Source organism: Notamacropus eugenii, chromosome 5, assembly GCF_028372415.1.
Source record: "Notamacropus eugenii isolate mMacEug1 chromosome 5, mMacEug1.pri_v2, whole genome shotgun sequence".
In the NCBI taxonomy this organism is placed as follows: domain Eukaryota; kingdom Metazoa; phylum Chordata; class Mammalia; order Diprotodontia; family Macropodidae; genus Notamacropus; species Notamacropus eugenii.
The window spans coordinates 61,618,249-61,633,992 of record NC_092876.1 but is presented as its reverse complement, the minus strand read 5'-3'; the positions used below and the strand labels follow the sequence as shown (position 1 = coordinate 61,633,992).

At 51.4% G+C, this 15,744-nt stretch overlaps 1 protein-coding gene across 3 annotated transcripts in view; it reads left to right on the top strand.

Annotated features, from left to right (window-relative positions):
• RAP1GAP (RAP1 GTPase activating protein) overlaps positions 1 to 15,128 on the top strand; it is a 45,421-nt gene extending 30,293 nt beyond the window's left edge. For 2 of the 3 annotated variants that reach the window (XM_072609199.1, XM_072609197.1), the window contains exons 15-24: positions 398 to 538; positions 2,047 to 2,178; positions 3,414 to 3,491; positions 5,376 to 5,485; positions 6,478 to 6,633; positions 7,821 to 7,944; positions 10,844 to 10,946; positions 12,706 to 12,818; positions 13,159 to 13,204; positions 13,576 to 15,128. In XM_072609199.1, the coding sequence (XP_072465300.1) occupies positions 398 to 538; positions 2,047 to 2,178; positions 3,414 to 3,491; positions 5,376 to 5,485; positions 6,478 to 6,633; positions 7,821 to 7,944; positions 10,844 to 10,946; positions 12,706 to 12,818; positions 13,159 to 13,167 (966 nt within the window). In that variant the 3' untranslated portion in view covers positions 13,168 to 13,204; positions 13,576 to 15,128. The remainder of the gene's footprint in view (positions 1 to 397; positions 539 to 2,046; positions 2,179 to 3,413; positions 3,492 to 5,375; positions 5,486 to 6,477; positions 6,634 to 7,820; positions 7,945 to 10,843; positions 10,947 to 12,705; positions 12,819 to 13,158; positions 13,205 to 13,575) is intronic. The other variant, XM_072609198.1, reaches the window with a different exon arrangement.
• The last annotated feature ends 616 nt before the right edge of the window (positions 15,129 to 15,744 follow it).

Genomic DNA, 15,744 nt, shown 5'->3' with positions numbered 1-15,744 from the left:
AAGATCTGATAAATTTGTGGCCGCCAAGGGCTTGGGAAGGGCTGGTAAAGCTTGGCAAACTTCAGCGTTTCTCCCAGGAGTATTTACGTTTTTTACTAGGGCAAAGGGAAAAAAAAGTGATACATGTGAAGTTCTCCATTTAGGCAGAGGGCAGATTATTTAACCTCCCTGGGCCTCTGTTTCCTCGGAGGTAAAATGATCAGGTCAGATTAGGCGTTCTCTGAAGTCCCTCCTAACAGGGTTCAAGGAGTAACTGAAGGATGAGTAGGGGGAGCAGGAGGCCAGGCTGACCGCCTCACCCCAACTTGGCTTCAGAGACGTTGCTGAGCTATGAGAAGACGAAGAGTGTTCTCCCCCCACTTACTCCCCCATGACCCCATCTTGCCCATCCTCACAGGAGCGGACCAGAGCTGCCCTCCTTGAGACCCTCTATGAGGAGCTGCACATTCACAGCCAGTCCATGATGGGTCTGGGGGGAGATGAGGACAAGATGGAGAATGGAGGAGGGGGCAGTGGCGGCTTCTTTGAGTCCTTCAAGGTACTTGTGGGCAGGGCCTGAGAGATTGAGATGGAGCCAGGATTTGAGGTATGGGGTGGAGCCCCCCATGCCCAGTGGAGTTGGGGTTATATGGTGGGTGGGACCAATGGCATGAGGGTGGAGCCCAGGGTTCAGGGGTGGAATCTACTGTTGGGGGTGGATTCTGTGGTTTGAGGGCCTGTTAACTGAGCCTGTGATGTCTGAGCCCTGCCCCTGCTCTTAGCACCCTGAGTGGGGAGGTCTGCTCCTCTGGGCCCTTTTCCTTTCAGGCTAGCTGGAGGGGACTCAGCCTCTTTGCCTTCACTAGCCCCAAGGCTTAGCACACCACCCTTTCCAGGGCCCTCTTACCAGAGCAAACTCCTCTTGGGGAAGGAAGCCCTGAGTTCAGACTGGGAGAAGGGGAGACCCCATGGCTTTCTGGGGCTGGCAGATCATCTTAAACCTCTTCTTGCTGTACTGGGACAGGAACTAAGGTCCATGGAGCCAATGAATTCTGAAGCAAAGAATTGGGTTAACTGGGATGATATGGGGGAAGGGGGAGAAAGAAGAGAGGCATCACTAGGGAGCCTGTATGAAATTCTAAACCTGGAGGTGCATGGGTCTTATGATCCTTCTTAGAAAGAAGCTCGAGTTAAGAGTACAAAGTCCTAGGTCCTAAGTTTGGTTCTGACACAGTGTAATGCTGGGCACTTGGCCTGTCTGGGCCTCATCCTTAAAGGGTGTAAGTTCTCTCAGCTCTGCCTCTCTCCCAGACTCAAAGGAGATACAGAATGGGCCATAAACTAGTCTCAGGGAGTGATTGTTTTAGATAAGGAGGCCAGAGCAGTCTGACATGTGTCATTAATTTCTTGTCCCTTGGGACTCTTGGGGCCATTTCCTTGACCTGTTGGGGGGCAAGGAGGAAGAGGAAGAGAAGGACAGATATGCCCAGGGTGACCTGGTTCTCTGTCAGGCCTGACCTAGCCCACCTCCTCAGCCAATGTTAGAGCCCAGCTCTGTGTTTGGATAAGGGAATTTGCCCCAATACCCCTAGGTCCTGTCCTGTTCCTGTTGGAGCTATGATGTCTGAAGAGATGGAGATGGAGGGAGATGGGGCAGCTGGGCTTTGCCTGAGACATCAGCTTCTAGGATTCAGGATCAGGGTCCCTCCCAGCCCTCATCTCACCTGATTCCTCAGAGTGGGGAGAACCCTTTGAACAGACTGTCAGAGCTGGGAGGGCCCTCAGAACCCAGAATGTCAGAGCTGGGACCTCAGAACACAGGATGTCAGAGCTGGGAAGACTGAATGACTGAACCCAATTCCCTAATTTTATAGAGGAAAACACTGAGTTCTGAGTTAAATGACCTATCCAAGGTCATGTAGCAAAGTTGGTGCCAGGACTAGTGCTCAGCTTTCCTCTCTGCTGGTGCTGGGCTCTTTCTCCAGAGTTGTAGGTCATTCTAGTCTCTTTCTCCCTCCCCTAGAGGGGGGTGCTGGAGGCCTGATAGCCCTGTCTCTCTGTCCCCAGCGTGTGATACGAAGTCGAAGCCAGTCTATGGATGCCATGGGTCTCAGCAACAAAAAGGCCAACACAGTGTCCACCAGCCACAGTGGGAGCTTTGGCCCCAACAACCCAGACTTGGTGAAAGCAGCTGGCATAGTGAGTGCTCCCTGACACGCACCGCCTTTCTTCCTTCCCATTTCTCCTCCTTCCTCCTGCCTTTCTCTCCATCACCTTTTCTCCTCCCTCCCAGTTTTCCTTCATTCCTGGTCCCTCTCCTCTCCTCTCTCCTCCCTTCTCCCCCCCATTCTCCCTTTCCTTTCTCCTTCCTCCCTCCTCCTCCCCATCAGGCTCCTTCAGGGGCAGATTTTCAGCTCTAGTCCCCACTGCAGGGGGCCAGGGAAGAGGGCCCAGCAACCAGCAACCACCCATGCTTTGCCTACTTAGGACAGGGCACAGGGTGGGGTGGCCTGGGTGGGCGGGGTTCCCCACCCACTTCTTACTTCTGATCATCCCATGTGGTAGTTGGTTCCTCCTTAGTTCCAGAAAACCGTGGCAGAGAAGTCTAGGCATCTTTTCCCAAGCCTCCCCATCCTTCTGGCCCTCTCACCCCCTGGCTGCCCCTCCTGGAGGAACTCGGTCTCCATCACCATACTTTGGCACCATGCCCATGCTGTTTGAGAATACCCCTGGCTTTGCCCACTGGGTGCCCCATCGTGAGGGAGTGGGAAGGAAGAACCCCTATTCCTTCAAGCCTTAAGGCCCAGACTGCTGCCCTGTCTCCCTGGTGACCCAAGGTCTGGGTACCAGGAAGCCTGCGTGTTTGGGTCCCTAGCCAGAGGGGAGACATAGCCCTTCTCCTTCCACACGTAAGGGCCCAGGGAATGAGGGGATTGGCCCAGACTTTGGGGGCACTATTGCCAAAAGATGCTCTGCTTTATCCCTGCCCGGTTACCTCCTTCCCAGCACCCCACACCCCCAGCTGCTTGGAGCCTTTTCCATGCTCAGCAAAGACCCCTGTGAATGCCCTGGTCTAGCCCCCCATTAGCTGGGATGGGGGAGCCCCAGGGCTCTGGGGCCAGGCCTGGGGGCCCTTGGGGGCAGTAATCAAACCATATTTTGTTTTTGTGTTTTTGTTTTGTTTTGTTTCTGCATGAATTTCTCTTCTCTTCTCTTCCCTCTTTCTTCTTCTCTCTCCTTTTCCCCTCCTGTCTTCTTTTCTTTTTCTCTTTACCTCTTTCCCTTGTCCCTTCTCTCTCTTTTTTCTTCCCTTCCCCTCAATTCTCTTTCTCTTCTCTGCTGTCCTCTCCTCCCCCTTTTCTCCTCCTCTCTTCTTTCCTCTTTCTCCTTCTCTCCACCTCTTTGCTCTCTTTCTGTCTCTGCCCGCTTGCCAGTCATTGCTTGTCCCTGGGAAAAACTCCAGTAGATTCGGACGTCGGGGCAGCGCCATAGGCATAGGAACCGTAGAAGAGGTTGTGGTAACCGGTGCTGCCGCCACCTCTGCGGCTGGGCCGGCTGCTCGCTCTTGCATGTAGCTCTTTTGTTTGGGGGGTATGGAGGCCGTATTGGGTGGGCCCCCTGCTCCCCTCTTCTTGCTGGTCTCCTGAGTGGTGGGTGAGGCTGATCCCTCATTGCCAGGGCCTCTCAAGGTGAGCAGGATTGGGGATGGCTCAGCAGGACACAACCCTGGCTGCCCTAACCTACCAGAGGCCCAGCCAGGGGCTTGGGAGAGAAGGCCGCACCACTGGGGACAGGGGATGGCATACTCTCTTGTGGGCCTTATCTGGGCTCTGGTACCTGGGACTCCCAAACCAGCTTACTGAAAGTGTCCCAGGGGCCAGCTCCCGCAATATTGCTGCCAGTTCTCCCTGGGAAGCACTGTGCCTATGCCTGACCCTGTTCCTGCTGCCCCTATTACCCATAAGCCCAGGTACCTGCTGCCACCACCACTTGCTGCTACCTGCTCCTGCCTCCCATCTCCCCAGAGCATGAGCTGGCCCAGGCTCCAGGCCTCCCCACTCTTGGTCTCTCTTCCCATTTTGTCCTGGGTGCCCCCTCCAGCATGGTGTCTTTAGGAGCACTCCCAGGCAAGCGGGAGGAGGGCTCCTGGTGGTGGGGACTAACGGTCTGAGAATGTCCTGGTGTGGGCAATGCTGGCAACTGTCCCAGGCCCAAGGTCCCTACCCTTCACCCCCAGCTCCCAGGGCAGTGGTAGGGGCATGACATGTGTGTGTTTGTGTGTGTGTGTGTGTGTGTGTGTGTGTGGAGTGGGGAGAGGGCACAGCACTGATCTCAGCACAACTCTTGCACACACCTGCATTGTCTGTCTGTCCATCAGCCCATCTGTCCTGCATCCCTCTGGCCAGAAAGTGCTGGGGAGCAGGGCTGGGGGCTGGGGAAGAATGGAAGAGAGTGGAGTTTGTTTTTCAGCTGCTGGGGCTGAGGCCTCTGCCTGCTACAGCCTGGAGGCTCCATGGAAGGGCTGGGCTGGTATGGGGCAGAGAGGGAGGCATTGCCAACTCTCTCTTCTCCTATCTCCAACTCTGGGAGCTGGGGTCCACAGCTTTTGGGGCAGAAAGGGAAAGAGTGGTAATGGTGAGGGATGGGAGGACAGATCCTAAGCCCTCAAAGGCTCTGCCCTCAGTCATTACAGGGCCCCGACACCTAGGCACTGAGTTCCCCATCTCACTGATCCAGGAATTTACCTAAGGGCTCCTTGGCCTCTTTATCTCTCTTACCCCTGAAAGAGAACTAGGAGTCAAAAGGCCTAGGTTCTAACTATTGCTCTGAACTTCATCTCTTTGAGCCTCAGTGTTCCCATCTGTAAAATGAGGTTCTGTGCCACATGAGGAGAGTGTGAGGTCAGGCTGGATCTAGCATCAGAACACCCTGGTTGAAAACCCACCTTAGCTATTTACTGTCTCTTTAGTTTTGGGCCAATGGGTCTCAGTTTTTTCATTTCTAAAAAGAAGGGCTTTGAACCAAATACTCTCCAAGGACTGTCCCTGTGCCAAGATTCTTCATGATGCTCACATTCACTCTCTCCTTTCAAAGAAGGATTTGTCCAGGCCTCTTGATCTGCTCCTCTCTTGGGGACAAGGAGGCTCCCCACAAGGGTCCTTCCCTTTCAGAATCCCAGCCTCAGAAATGGGGGTCCCTGGGGAGTCCTGGCCATGGGCACTATCAGTTCCACTTTCCAGTGTGGCCCTGGAGAACCTTTGATCTCTACCCCTAAGAGAGGGACCGTGGGCAGACGGCGGGGAGAAGGGAACCCCATTTGCTCTTGGATGCTCACCCCTGCCTACCAGCGTTTGGGGAGTGCAGGGCAGACCCTGAACCTTGGCTTCTCTCTGCAGTCGCTGATTGTGCCAGGGAAAAGCCCCACCAGGAAGAAGTCGGGCCCCTTCAGCTCCCGTCGGAGTAGCGCCATAGGCATTGAGAACATCCAGGAGGTTCAGGAGAAGAGGTAGGTCTCCAGGCCTTACGGCTCCCCTCACCCTCCCTGCCTTTTTTTTGTCATCCATGACGGCTCTCCCCTGCCTCCTGCCCTTCTCACCTCTTCTCACGTCAACACTATGCTTCTCTTCTCTTCATCTTCCTCTGCCTATTGGAACTCTGGAGCCCGAGGGTTCACATCTCCCGGTGACCTTGGCCAAGTCCCTTAATCTCTGCCTCAGTTTCTTCCTTTCTAAAAATAGAGATATTTGCCTTTCTTATCTGATAGGTTTGTTGGGAGGGAAATAAATGATCCAGCATCTCAAGGTGAGCCATTATGGTCGTTATTCCCGCCACATTCCTTTGCTCTAGCTCCTCTCACTTGGACCTACCCAAATCTTGTCCTGGGGTCCTAGGTTTAGGGATGGAAGAGTTCATGTAGTGCCACCCTTGCAGGGGTCATCCCATCTTTATTTTATAGACTCTATAAGTTTCCTTAGTTTTATTATTATATGTTACTATAACAATATTATATATTATTATTCATTCCTCAATTTTGACCAAAATGGTCAAAATGGAGTCTCAGGTTGAGACTTGCCCGAGGTCACACATAGAAGAGGCTGGATTTGAACCCAAGTTCTTTGACTCCATTGTACCTTCCCATCTCCCTTTCTCCCTTCCTCCATGGCCCTCACCACCCCTTCCTCCATCCTGCCAAAGGTTTCTCCCATGTTCAATAAGCTCTTCTTCCATCCCCAGAGTTCATTAGTTCAGGGTCCACTGCTCCTGCCCCTCCCCAAACCTCAGAAGAACCAAAAAGAAGGGAACTGTGCTCCCCACCTTCCTGACACTCCTTCTTATGGCCTCTTGCACAGATCCAGGATTGAGGTGGGGGATAGGCAGGGTGGGGCAGAGGAAAGCTCAAGGGATCTCCAATCCAGAGACCTGGGTTTGATTCAGGTGCTGGTGACAGGGCATGGCCCTCATGACTGTCCCTGATCATGTCACCCTTCTTCATACCAGACCAGATGCCGAGTCACCCCGCTGTCCCCGTGTGCCCCGAAGGGAGAGCCCACCTGCTGGCCAGAAGACCCCAGACAGTGGACATGTCTCCCAGGAACCCAAGTCGGAGAACTCATCCAATCAGAGCTCCCCAGAGATGCCCACCACCAAAAACAGGTTGGTGCCCATCCTCCATGGACTTGTGCCAAAATGTCTGGCTTTACGTTTTTCCCTATTGAATTTCATCTAATTTTTTGTTGTTGTTTAGCTTCTTAGTTGTGTCTGACTCTTCATGACCCCATTTGGGGTTTTCTTGGCAATACTGGAGTAGTTTGCCATTTCCTTTTCCAGCTCATTTTACAAATGAGGAAACTGAGGCAAACAAGGTGAAGTCATGTTCTCATAGCTAATAAGATCTGAGGCTGGATTTGAACTCAGAGGCGCCTAATTCCAGGACCCGTGTTCTATCTGCTGTGCCCCCCAGATCCAGCCTAGTTCTCTAAACCAGTATCTGGTATCAAACTTAGATAGAACTAGGGGACACTAAACTGGTATAATAATCCTTGCCCACTGCATATGAACTTATTTTCAAATTTTAATATCTATATTCTGTTGTATTTGTAATTGTTTTATTAAGCATTTCCCGTAAATTACTTTGGAATCCGGTTCAGACCACACTGGGGAGTATTGTGGTTCATGTGTTCAAGGATGCTGTCCCCAACCTCTTAAAATCCATGGAATCATAATGACCGCTCTTTGAACCTGGTCTTTAAGCTATTTTGGAATCTTTCTAAATCTGTTACCCTCTCACCCACCTGTCCATAATAGTAGGTGGTACTTTGATAAAAAGGCTTTATCTGTAGCTTTTCTCATGTATCCTAATTTAGTCACCTGTCCCTGACAAAGAAGGAAATTCAGAGATGAGGCCCTGGGGGCTCTTCGTGATCCCCCCTCATCTTTCTAGATGTTACCATCCATCCCTTGAATCATCTGTTCTAGGAAGTCAACATCATTAGGCTACGTAGTTGGGAGGATCTTGTTTTCTTAGTGAAAACTACTCCTGAGTCTTCCTGGTATCTCAGAGTCCTGTGAGCAAGGGACTGAATTAATATGACCTGGGACAGCTCTAGCTGTCTTGGGGGAGGAGGAATCTAAGATCTTTACCGTTCTAGACTGGACCCCCAAAGAGTAGTACTCATTTTGTAAGGGTCCTTAGGTGCTCAGGGGGGGCTTAGGCAGAGATAGGAGGGAAATGAAGAAATGTGAGAATCTTTGGGGCAGCGTAGGGGTGGTGGTGGAGTCAAGTGTTACAACTGGGATCTGGGATAAGAGGACACTGACAGTCGCACAATGTGTGTTGGCAGGGCGGAGATGGCCATCCAGAAGGCTGAGGCGCTCAAGGATTTCTCTCGATCATCCTCTAGTGCCAGCAGCTTTGCCAGCGTGGTAGAAGAGACAGAAGGTGCCAACGAGGATGATGTGGGCATGGTAACCATGGGGATTTGGGCACCCTGGGAGGGGGTCCTGTCCCAGTACACTTGTGTGCTTCTGTGTGTCTTTGGGGGGCAATGGGAATGGCTGTGTTCTGTATGTTACCAGGATGGTCTCCTGAATTACTTGGGATAATCTGTGCAACTGAGAAATGCCCAATGTGCTCCTGAGAGATGCTGAGTTGTGACTGGGGTGCTCTAGGTCAAGATATGTGGGTGCCCAATGCATAAAAGAGAAGAATGTCCTTGTGGACAGAGGTGTTCTCATTTACTAAGCCCTGTCCATTCATTCTCCATGTTTTCTCTTAGCCATTCCCTCTCCTGTCTCCACTGCCCTCACTCTATTATCACCTGCCTGGTCTGTTACAGAAGCCTTCTAAGGAGTTTTCCTGCCTCCCCTTTCCTTCCCTCCCCTGCCCTTTCCTCCTCTCCCCCTCCCCTCCCCTTTCCCCTTTTCTCCTCCTGTCCCCTCTCCTCCCCTTGCTTCCTCTCCCCTCTCCTCTCTCCTCTCTTCTTCTCTGTTCCTCCCCCCTCTTTCTCTCCTCTCTCCTCTCTTCCTCTTCCCTCCCCTCTCTTTCCCATCCCCTACTCTCCTCCTTTCCCTTTCCTTTCTTCTCCCCTCCTCTTCCCTATTCTCTCCTCTTCTCCCCATTTCTGTCTCTCTTGCCCACTGCTTCTTGCTCACACTCTGTCTCTCTTTGCCACAGAGAATAGTTTCTCATCAGTAGACCTGGTCACTTTATTTCTTTGCTCCAGAATCTTTCAGTGGTTCCATCTTGCCTACAGGGTAGATTTTAGACTCCTCTGCCTGGCATTCAAGACTCTCTAGAATCTGAAGCTACTGTCCCTTTCCAACCTCATCTCATATTTCTCATGTCTGTGAGTTCTAAGCTCTTACCAGTCTGGCCAACTCTGCCCCCCAAACATGCCTTGTTCTTTCTATACCTTTGTCCAAGCTGTTCCTGATCCCTTGCCCTCTCTCCTCCTCTCTGTATTTTAAAATCCAACTTAAGGACCACCTCCTATAGGAAATTCCCCCAGATACCCCCATCAGTGATGAAGGACTCTCCCCTCAGATTTCACATAGCCTTTTATCCTGCTGCTCTGACCCACTCTTCCCTGAACATGGACCCTTCAGAGGCCATGGGCATTGGGTGGAAATGCTGTATTTGGGGTGAGAGATGAATTCAAGATGTAGCTTCACTCATACCTCTGTGGACCTGTTGAGTGTGTGTTTGTGTGTGTGTGTGTGTGTGTGTGTGTGTGTGTGTGGACGCTTTCTTTCCATTAGGCTGTGAGCCCCAGGAAGGGAGCAGTCATCTCCTGTCTCAGCTGTCTGCCTTCCCTGAGACCGTAGAGATCTGGCATCTTCTTCTCCCAGTTTCCTCACTTCTTTGGTGCTCAGTTTTCTCATCTGTATCTATAGCTCTTGAAGGTTTGCAAAGCACCATATATAAATTATCTGATTATCTCATCTGTAAAGGGATTGGCCTAAGTGGTCTCTGAAGGCTGTTCAGGTTATGAATCTAGAATCTTATGACTTTATTGGTGTAGGGAGCCCCCAGCACGGAAAGTCCCTCCACCAATGCAGACAAGCATCTGTCCTTCAACCTGGAGGCTTATGGAGTTGTCTAAGGTCCTGAGGAGTGAAGGGATTTGTCCACTGTCACATAGCTAGAGGTGGGTCATGATTCCAGGGGTCTTCCTGGTTCTGAGACTGGCTCTCGATCTGCTATGCCAGGATGCCACTCTGGCCAGGTATGGTGACCCATCCCTCTCATCCTAGCTAATAGGGGAGGATGAAGCTAGTGCATCACATGAGCTCAAGAGTTCTGAGCTGCAATGGGGTAAGCCAATTCCTTAAGTGAGCACCACCAGATTAGCAAAGGAGCATCCAGACAGCCCAGAGCAGAATTGGAGCAGGTCCAAGTCGTTGGGTTAGGCCCATGAGTTTCCCTGAACTTCTAGTCTGGGAGAAATAAGGAGACTCATGATTGGAAAAGAAAAAAAAGAGAGAAGAGAGGAGACGTGTATTGAATGAATGAATTCTGAATGAATTGAATGAGAGATGCTCTGCCAGTTTCTGGGAACATCTCCCTGTGACCATGAGACCCTTCATTGTGTAAGTGGGAGACATTTGTACCATCTGAGCCTGGAGGAGTACCTGGGGCCCCCTCCTTGTGTGGCTAAGAGATAATGGAGATCTGAAGACTCAGTGCCTTATTCACTGAGACCCTGTGTATGTGACTGGGAAGGGGAGTTTGGCTGATGAAAACAGGGCTGGATTTAGTCAGAAGATCTGGGTTTGAACCCCAGTTCCATTGCCACTAGCTGTATGACCTAAGACAAACTATTTCAGCCTCCCTAGGGCTCAGTCTGGGCAGCTAGGTGGCATAGCATATAGAATGCCAGGCCTAGAGTCAGGAAGACCAGACTTCAAATCTGACCTCAGTCATTTGGCAGCTGTGTGACCTTGGGCAAGTCACTTAACACTGTCTGACTCAGTTTCCTCACCTGTCAAATGTGCTGGAGAAGGAAATGGCAAAGCACTCCAGTATCTCTGCCAAGAAGACCCCAAATGGGGTCATGAAGCATTGAACACCACTGAAAACAACGGATAATAATCAAAGAACTCAGTGTTCCCATTTGTAAGAGGAGGACGTTAGACCGGAGAAATACCAGGGTACCTTCAGTTTTTGAGTCTTCTCGCTACATGGATGGTGTCAGGGATGATGCCTGGTCTGGGCAGGGCCCGGAGGTGGGATCCAGTCTCCCTCTGCTGACCACCGCGGGTAGAGCAGGCGATGCTTGACCCAGTTGTTCTCCCAGCAAAGGTCAGGGTGGAACCTTGAAGTGCAACAAGTGAACAACTGTCCCCTCTGTCTATGACCCTCCAGGAAAGTGTATCCTCCTCTGGGATGCCACACAAGAGAGACTCCTTCATCTACAGTACTTGGCTGGAGGACAGCGTCAGTACTGCCAGTGGGGGAAGCTCGCCAGGTACCACCCCACTCTGTCTGCCCACCTTCACCCTCCCCATAGTGGGAGGGGCAGAGCTGACCCATGGGGGGGAGGGGCAGAACCGACCCATGGTGGGGGGAGGGGCAGAGCTGACCCATGGTGGGGGGAGGGGCAGAGCCGACCCATGCTGGCGGGAGGGGCAAAGCTGACTCTTGGTGGTGGTGGGAGGGACTCACTCTCCACAACAAACCCAGGGATCCCTGTCACTCCACCCTCCCCAAAGCCTGGCCCCAGCCTTGGGTCCTTATGGGTCTGAGGGTCATGTGGTGAAAAGATTGCTGAATGTGGAGTCAGGAGACCTCGGTGTGAATCTTTACTCTGCTACTCACTGAAATGTGAGACCTTAGGCAAGATATACTCCATCGTTGGACCTTAGCTTTTTCATCTGTAAAATGGAGACGTTGGATTCAGTGATCTCTGTTTTACATTTTTAATATTTTACTTTTTCCTCAATTACATGTAAAAACAATTTTAAACATTTTTTTAAAAAGTTTTGAGTTCCAAATTCTATCCCCTCCTTCCCTTTTCCCCTCCCTAAGACAGTGAGCAACCTGATATAGGTTATACATGTGCAATCATGTAGAACATTTCCATATTAGTCATTTTGTGGAAGGAAGGAAGGAAGGAAGGAAGGAATGAAAAGAAAGCGTGTGCTTCAGTCTGTGTTCAGACGCCATCGGTTCTTTCTCTGGAGGTGGATACATTTTTCTTCATGAATCTTTTGGGATTTTCTTGGGTCATTTTATTGCTGAGGACAGCTAAGTCATTCATAGTTCTTCAGTGTACCAGATAGCTATGACTGTGTTCAATGTTCTTCTAGTTCTTCTTCACTCTGTATCAGTTCATGTCTTTCCAGGTTTTTCTGAAATCATCCTGCTTGTCATTTCTTATAGCACAACAGTATTCCATTACACCCAATTGACGGGTATCCCGTCAATTTACAATTCTTAGCCATCACCAAAGAGCTTCTAAAACTATTTTTGAAGTAGGTTCCCCCCCCCCACCCCTTTTACTTTCTTTAGAATGCAGACCTGGTAGTAGTACTGCTGAATCAAAGGGCATGCAGTTTTATAGCCCTTTGGCCATAGCTCCAAATTGTTCTCCAGAATGGTAAGACTAGTTCATGACTCTACGAACAGTGCATTAGTGTCCCAGTTTTTCCATATCCCTTTTAGCATTAATCATTTTCCCTTTCTGCCATATTAGCCACTCTGACAGGTGTGAAGTGGTGCCTCAAAGTTATTTTAATTTGCTTTAATCAATACTGATTTGGAGCATTTTTCATATCATTACATGATTTCTTTGAAAACTTCTTGTTCATATCCTTTGACCATTTATCACTTGGGGAATGACTTGTATTCTTACAAATTTGACTCAGTTCTCTTTATATTTGACAAATGAGGTCTTTATCAGAGATTCTTGCTGTAAAAATCCCCCCCCCGCCAGTTTTCTTCTTTCCTTCTAATTTTTGTTGCATTACTTTTGTTTGTGCAAAACCTTTTTAATTTTATATAATCAGAATTAGCCATTTTACATTTCATGTTGCTCTCCATATCTTCTTTGGCCCTGATACTGTGATCTTTTAAGGATTCTTTCAGCTCTTAAATCCCGTGACTTAATAACCAGCTAGGCTGGGTCATGCCATGAGGCTGTCTTCATGTCAGAAAAGTAGCCCCTCCTTCCCATTGGCAACAAATACACTCCTATCCCTTCTTCTATCCCCTGCCCCCCACCCCAGGCCCTTCTCGGTCACCACAGCCAGATGCCAGGAAATCAGGGGACCCTACCTGTCCAGAGATTAAGATCCAGCTGGAGGCACCTGAACAGCAGCAGCAGCACACACCCCATTTGGTGAGCCCCAAGGAGCCCTGGGAAGGGACAGGGATATTCTAACCTAGCCCAGGGAGGGACAACAAGGGTCTAGAATTTAGGCCAGGCCAGCACCACCCCTCACCCCAGGCCCAGAGTGTTAGTTGGGGGCAGTCAGTGGATAGACATAGTAGAGTGGGGCCTCTTTTCTCTCCAGGATCTGAGTGTATCCTTTCCCTACCCACCTCCCATACCTGATGGCAGATTACTAAGTGGAGGGGAGATTTCTTTCTGGGTATTCGCTAGGCTCAGTGAGTGACCTCGTGTTTTTTTCCCCTGCCTGCCATCTGTCTACCCTGCTGACCTCCCTATATCTGTGTAGGGCTGCTAGCCCTCCCAACCAGGCCTTGATGGATAGGACATCCCAGGTGAGTCTCTGCCCACAGGAGTGGGAGTGGGTGGGAGCAGATATATGGAGGGTGGGACTGGTTTGGGCTGCTCCACTGGCACAGAAACCTTCAGAGGTCATATGTGCCATGGAAAGCCCAGTCCTTGGACACAGAGGGTTTGCTTGGGTTCCCTATCCCCTAGTCATTCAGGTTTTGTTGAGGGTGAGGCCCAAAGGAGGGACCTCCCTGGAAACTGGCCAAGGGTTCAGTGGGCTTCACAGGCAGGCTGCTACCCAAAGTCACCCATCAGCTCTTTCCCCTCGTCACCCTCTCTTCTCCAAGCCTGGCCCCTCTCCTTCAGGAGGCCCTGCCCTTCCTTCCCAAGGCCCCTTCTCCTCCTCTGCCCACAGACCCTCCAGCAGAAGCACAAACTGAGATCGCTGCTGAGCAGAGATGGTAACTCTGCCCTTTTCGCCATGGCCAGCCTGCTGAACTGGTCTCTTTGCCCTCTTTGTGTCCTTCCCTTGCCCAGGACCACAGCTCTGCAGGGCGGAGCCTCCTGGGTCTCAGGGCCAGGCCTTGGGGCTGGGGGCCCTCGGTGCCCCCTGAGTGTGCAGGGGTCCTGTGAGCTGCCTGCCCCTGCCCAGGAAAGCTATGGGTATTGTGCCTGCCAAGGGGCACAGTGCCTACCCAGGGCCCCTGGCACAGCCTGGATAGGGTGCTGCCATAGCTTCCAGCCTGAGCCCTTACCCTGCTTCGTACCTACCCCTGGACCTTCCACTCCTTGGGGATGACCTGGATCCCTGCCCAACTCAGAAGAAACCAGATTGGCACCTTTCTGGGCTGGGCACCTTCTGGGGCATCTCAAAAGCAAGGATCACTGTACACAGCTGCTCCTACCAGGGTTCAAGACAGATGTGGGGCTGGTAGGATACTCTGGAGGAGTGGAAGAAGCGTTGGGATGGGTCCTGTCCCAGCCTTTGTCCTGTTCTCTCCTACCCATGTGAACCAAGTCATTTCTCTTCAAGCCTCAGTTTCTTCCTTGGTAAAATGAGGGGGGAACAGACTTGATGGTCCCTTAGGTCTTTTCCAGTACCAAAATTCTGTCAGTCTTCTGAGCCTGCTTTGGCAGGAAGCTTAGAGTTTCTAGCTGGCCACCCTTCCTGTCCCCTTCCTTCCACCAAGTCATGCCCAGAGCAGGCGCCCCCTCCCCCCTACATCCAGGGCCGCAGGCTGCCCAATCTTGCCCATTATTGACGCACCAGGCTGTCAGTCAGGGGCCTCTACCTCGTGGGCCCTGTTCAGGCCACTAGGTTGAGGGGAGCCGAATTAGATGTACTCACTGGGCCACCTTCCTCAGACCCCCACCTCCTGCTTCAGTCCTTCCCCTAGGCCTGCCCCAACAGAGTCTCTGCTCAGTCACTGCCCATACCTGAGAGACTGGCACCATGGCTCGCTGAAAAAAATCAGCTGGCCCACCTTGTTAACATACCCACCATGGAGACTCCAGGCATCTATTTTCACTTCCTACCCTATCACTCTCCCCAGTCCCATAGCTCTGGGTGTCTCCCAGTACATCCTGGCAGGTGGGCAGGGGACACCCCATCCCCTACCCCCATCTGCACCCCCTGCCCCATGATGGCTGGCAGGACAGGGCCAAGACTCTGAACACTTGGCCCAGAGAGGGCTGGCACCTGGTGCTGCCTGTAGTCGATGGCACCCACAGTTGGGGAAATGGGGGGATTTCCTCTCCTCCTCAGCCCACTCCCCTGCCCCTGGAGGCTCCTGGGAGTTGTGGTGATGGGGGAACTACTGTATGTCCATGTTGTGTGTGTTTGTTTGTGTTTTTTAAGGTCTCAGGCCCCAGGACCTGATGCCCAAGCCAAACACTTGTTTCTGAGACCACGGTTGTGTGTATCAGTGACAGGTGTACAAAATAAAGTTATATTTATCACTATTGTAACCTGAGCCTGGTTTAACCCTTCACCTTCATGTCGATGCTATGGAGGGACCAGAGTTAGGAGATGTAACGAATCAGTCCAGCAGATTTGGAGTCAAAAGAACTGAGGTAGAATTCCATGAAGCCGAGTCCTGGCTGGGTCCCTGAGCAAGTCCATCCCCGCTCTGGGCCTTAGTTATCTCTTCAAAGGAAGGATCAGACCGATAATAATAACTGGCATTCAGACTGCACTTGCAAGTATTGGGAACTATTTATTAAACACCTGTTATGTGCCAAGAACCCTGCCAGCTTCTGGGGACTGGAAAAGAGTAGAAAGGAAATAGTCCCTGCTCCCTCTGATAGAGAAACGCATCGCCCAGAAGGGAGTTGAAAAGCAGGGGCCTGGGGGAGATAGGGTTGGAAAGTCCTTAGAATCAGAATCACAGGAAAGCAGGAGGGCCTCGGGCTTCTGGGAACAAGTCCCCGGTGAATGAGAGAAAGGGCCTAGGGGCTTGGGGCTGCTGGGGTCCAGTAGTGAGGGCTGGAGAGTTAGGAACAGAGCTGAGAGAGGAAGAAAGAGAAGAAGGCTAGGGACAGTTTTTGGGGGTGTGCCTAGTCTGGAGGTGGGCTGTGGAGGAGG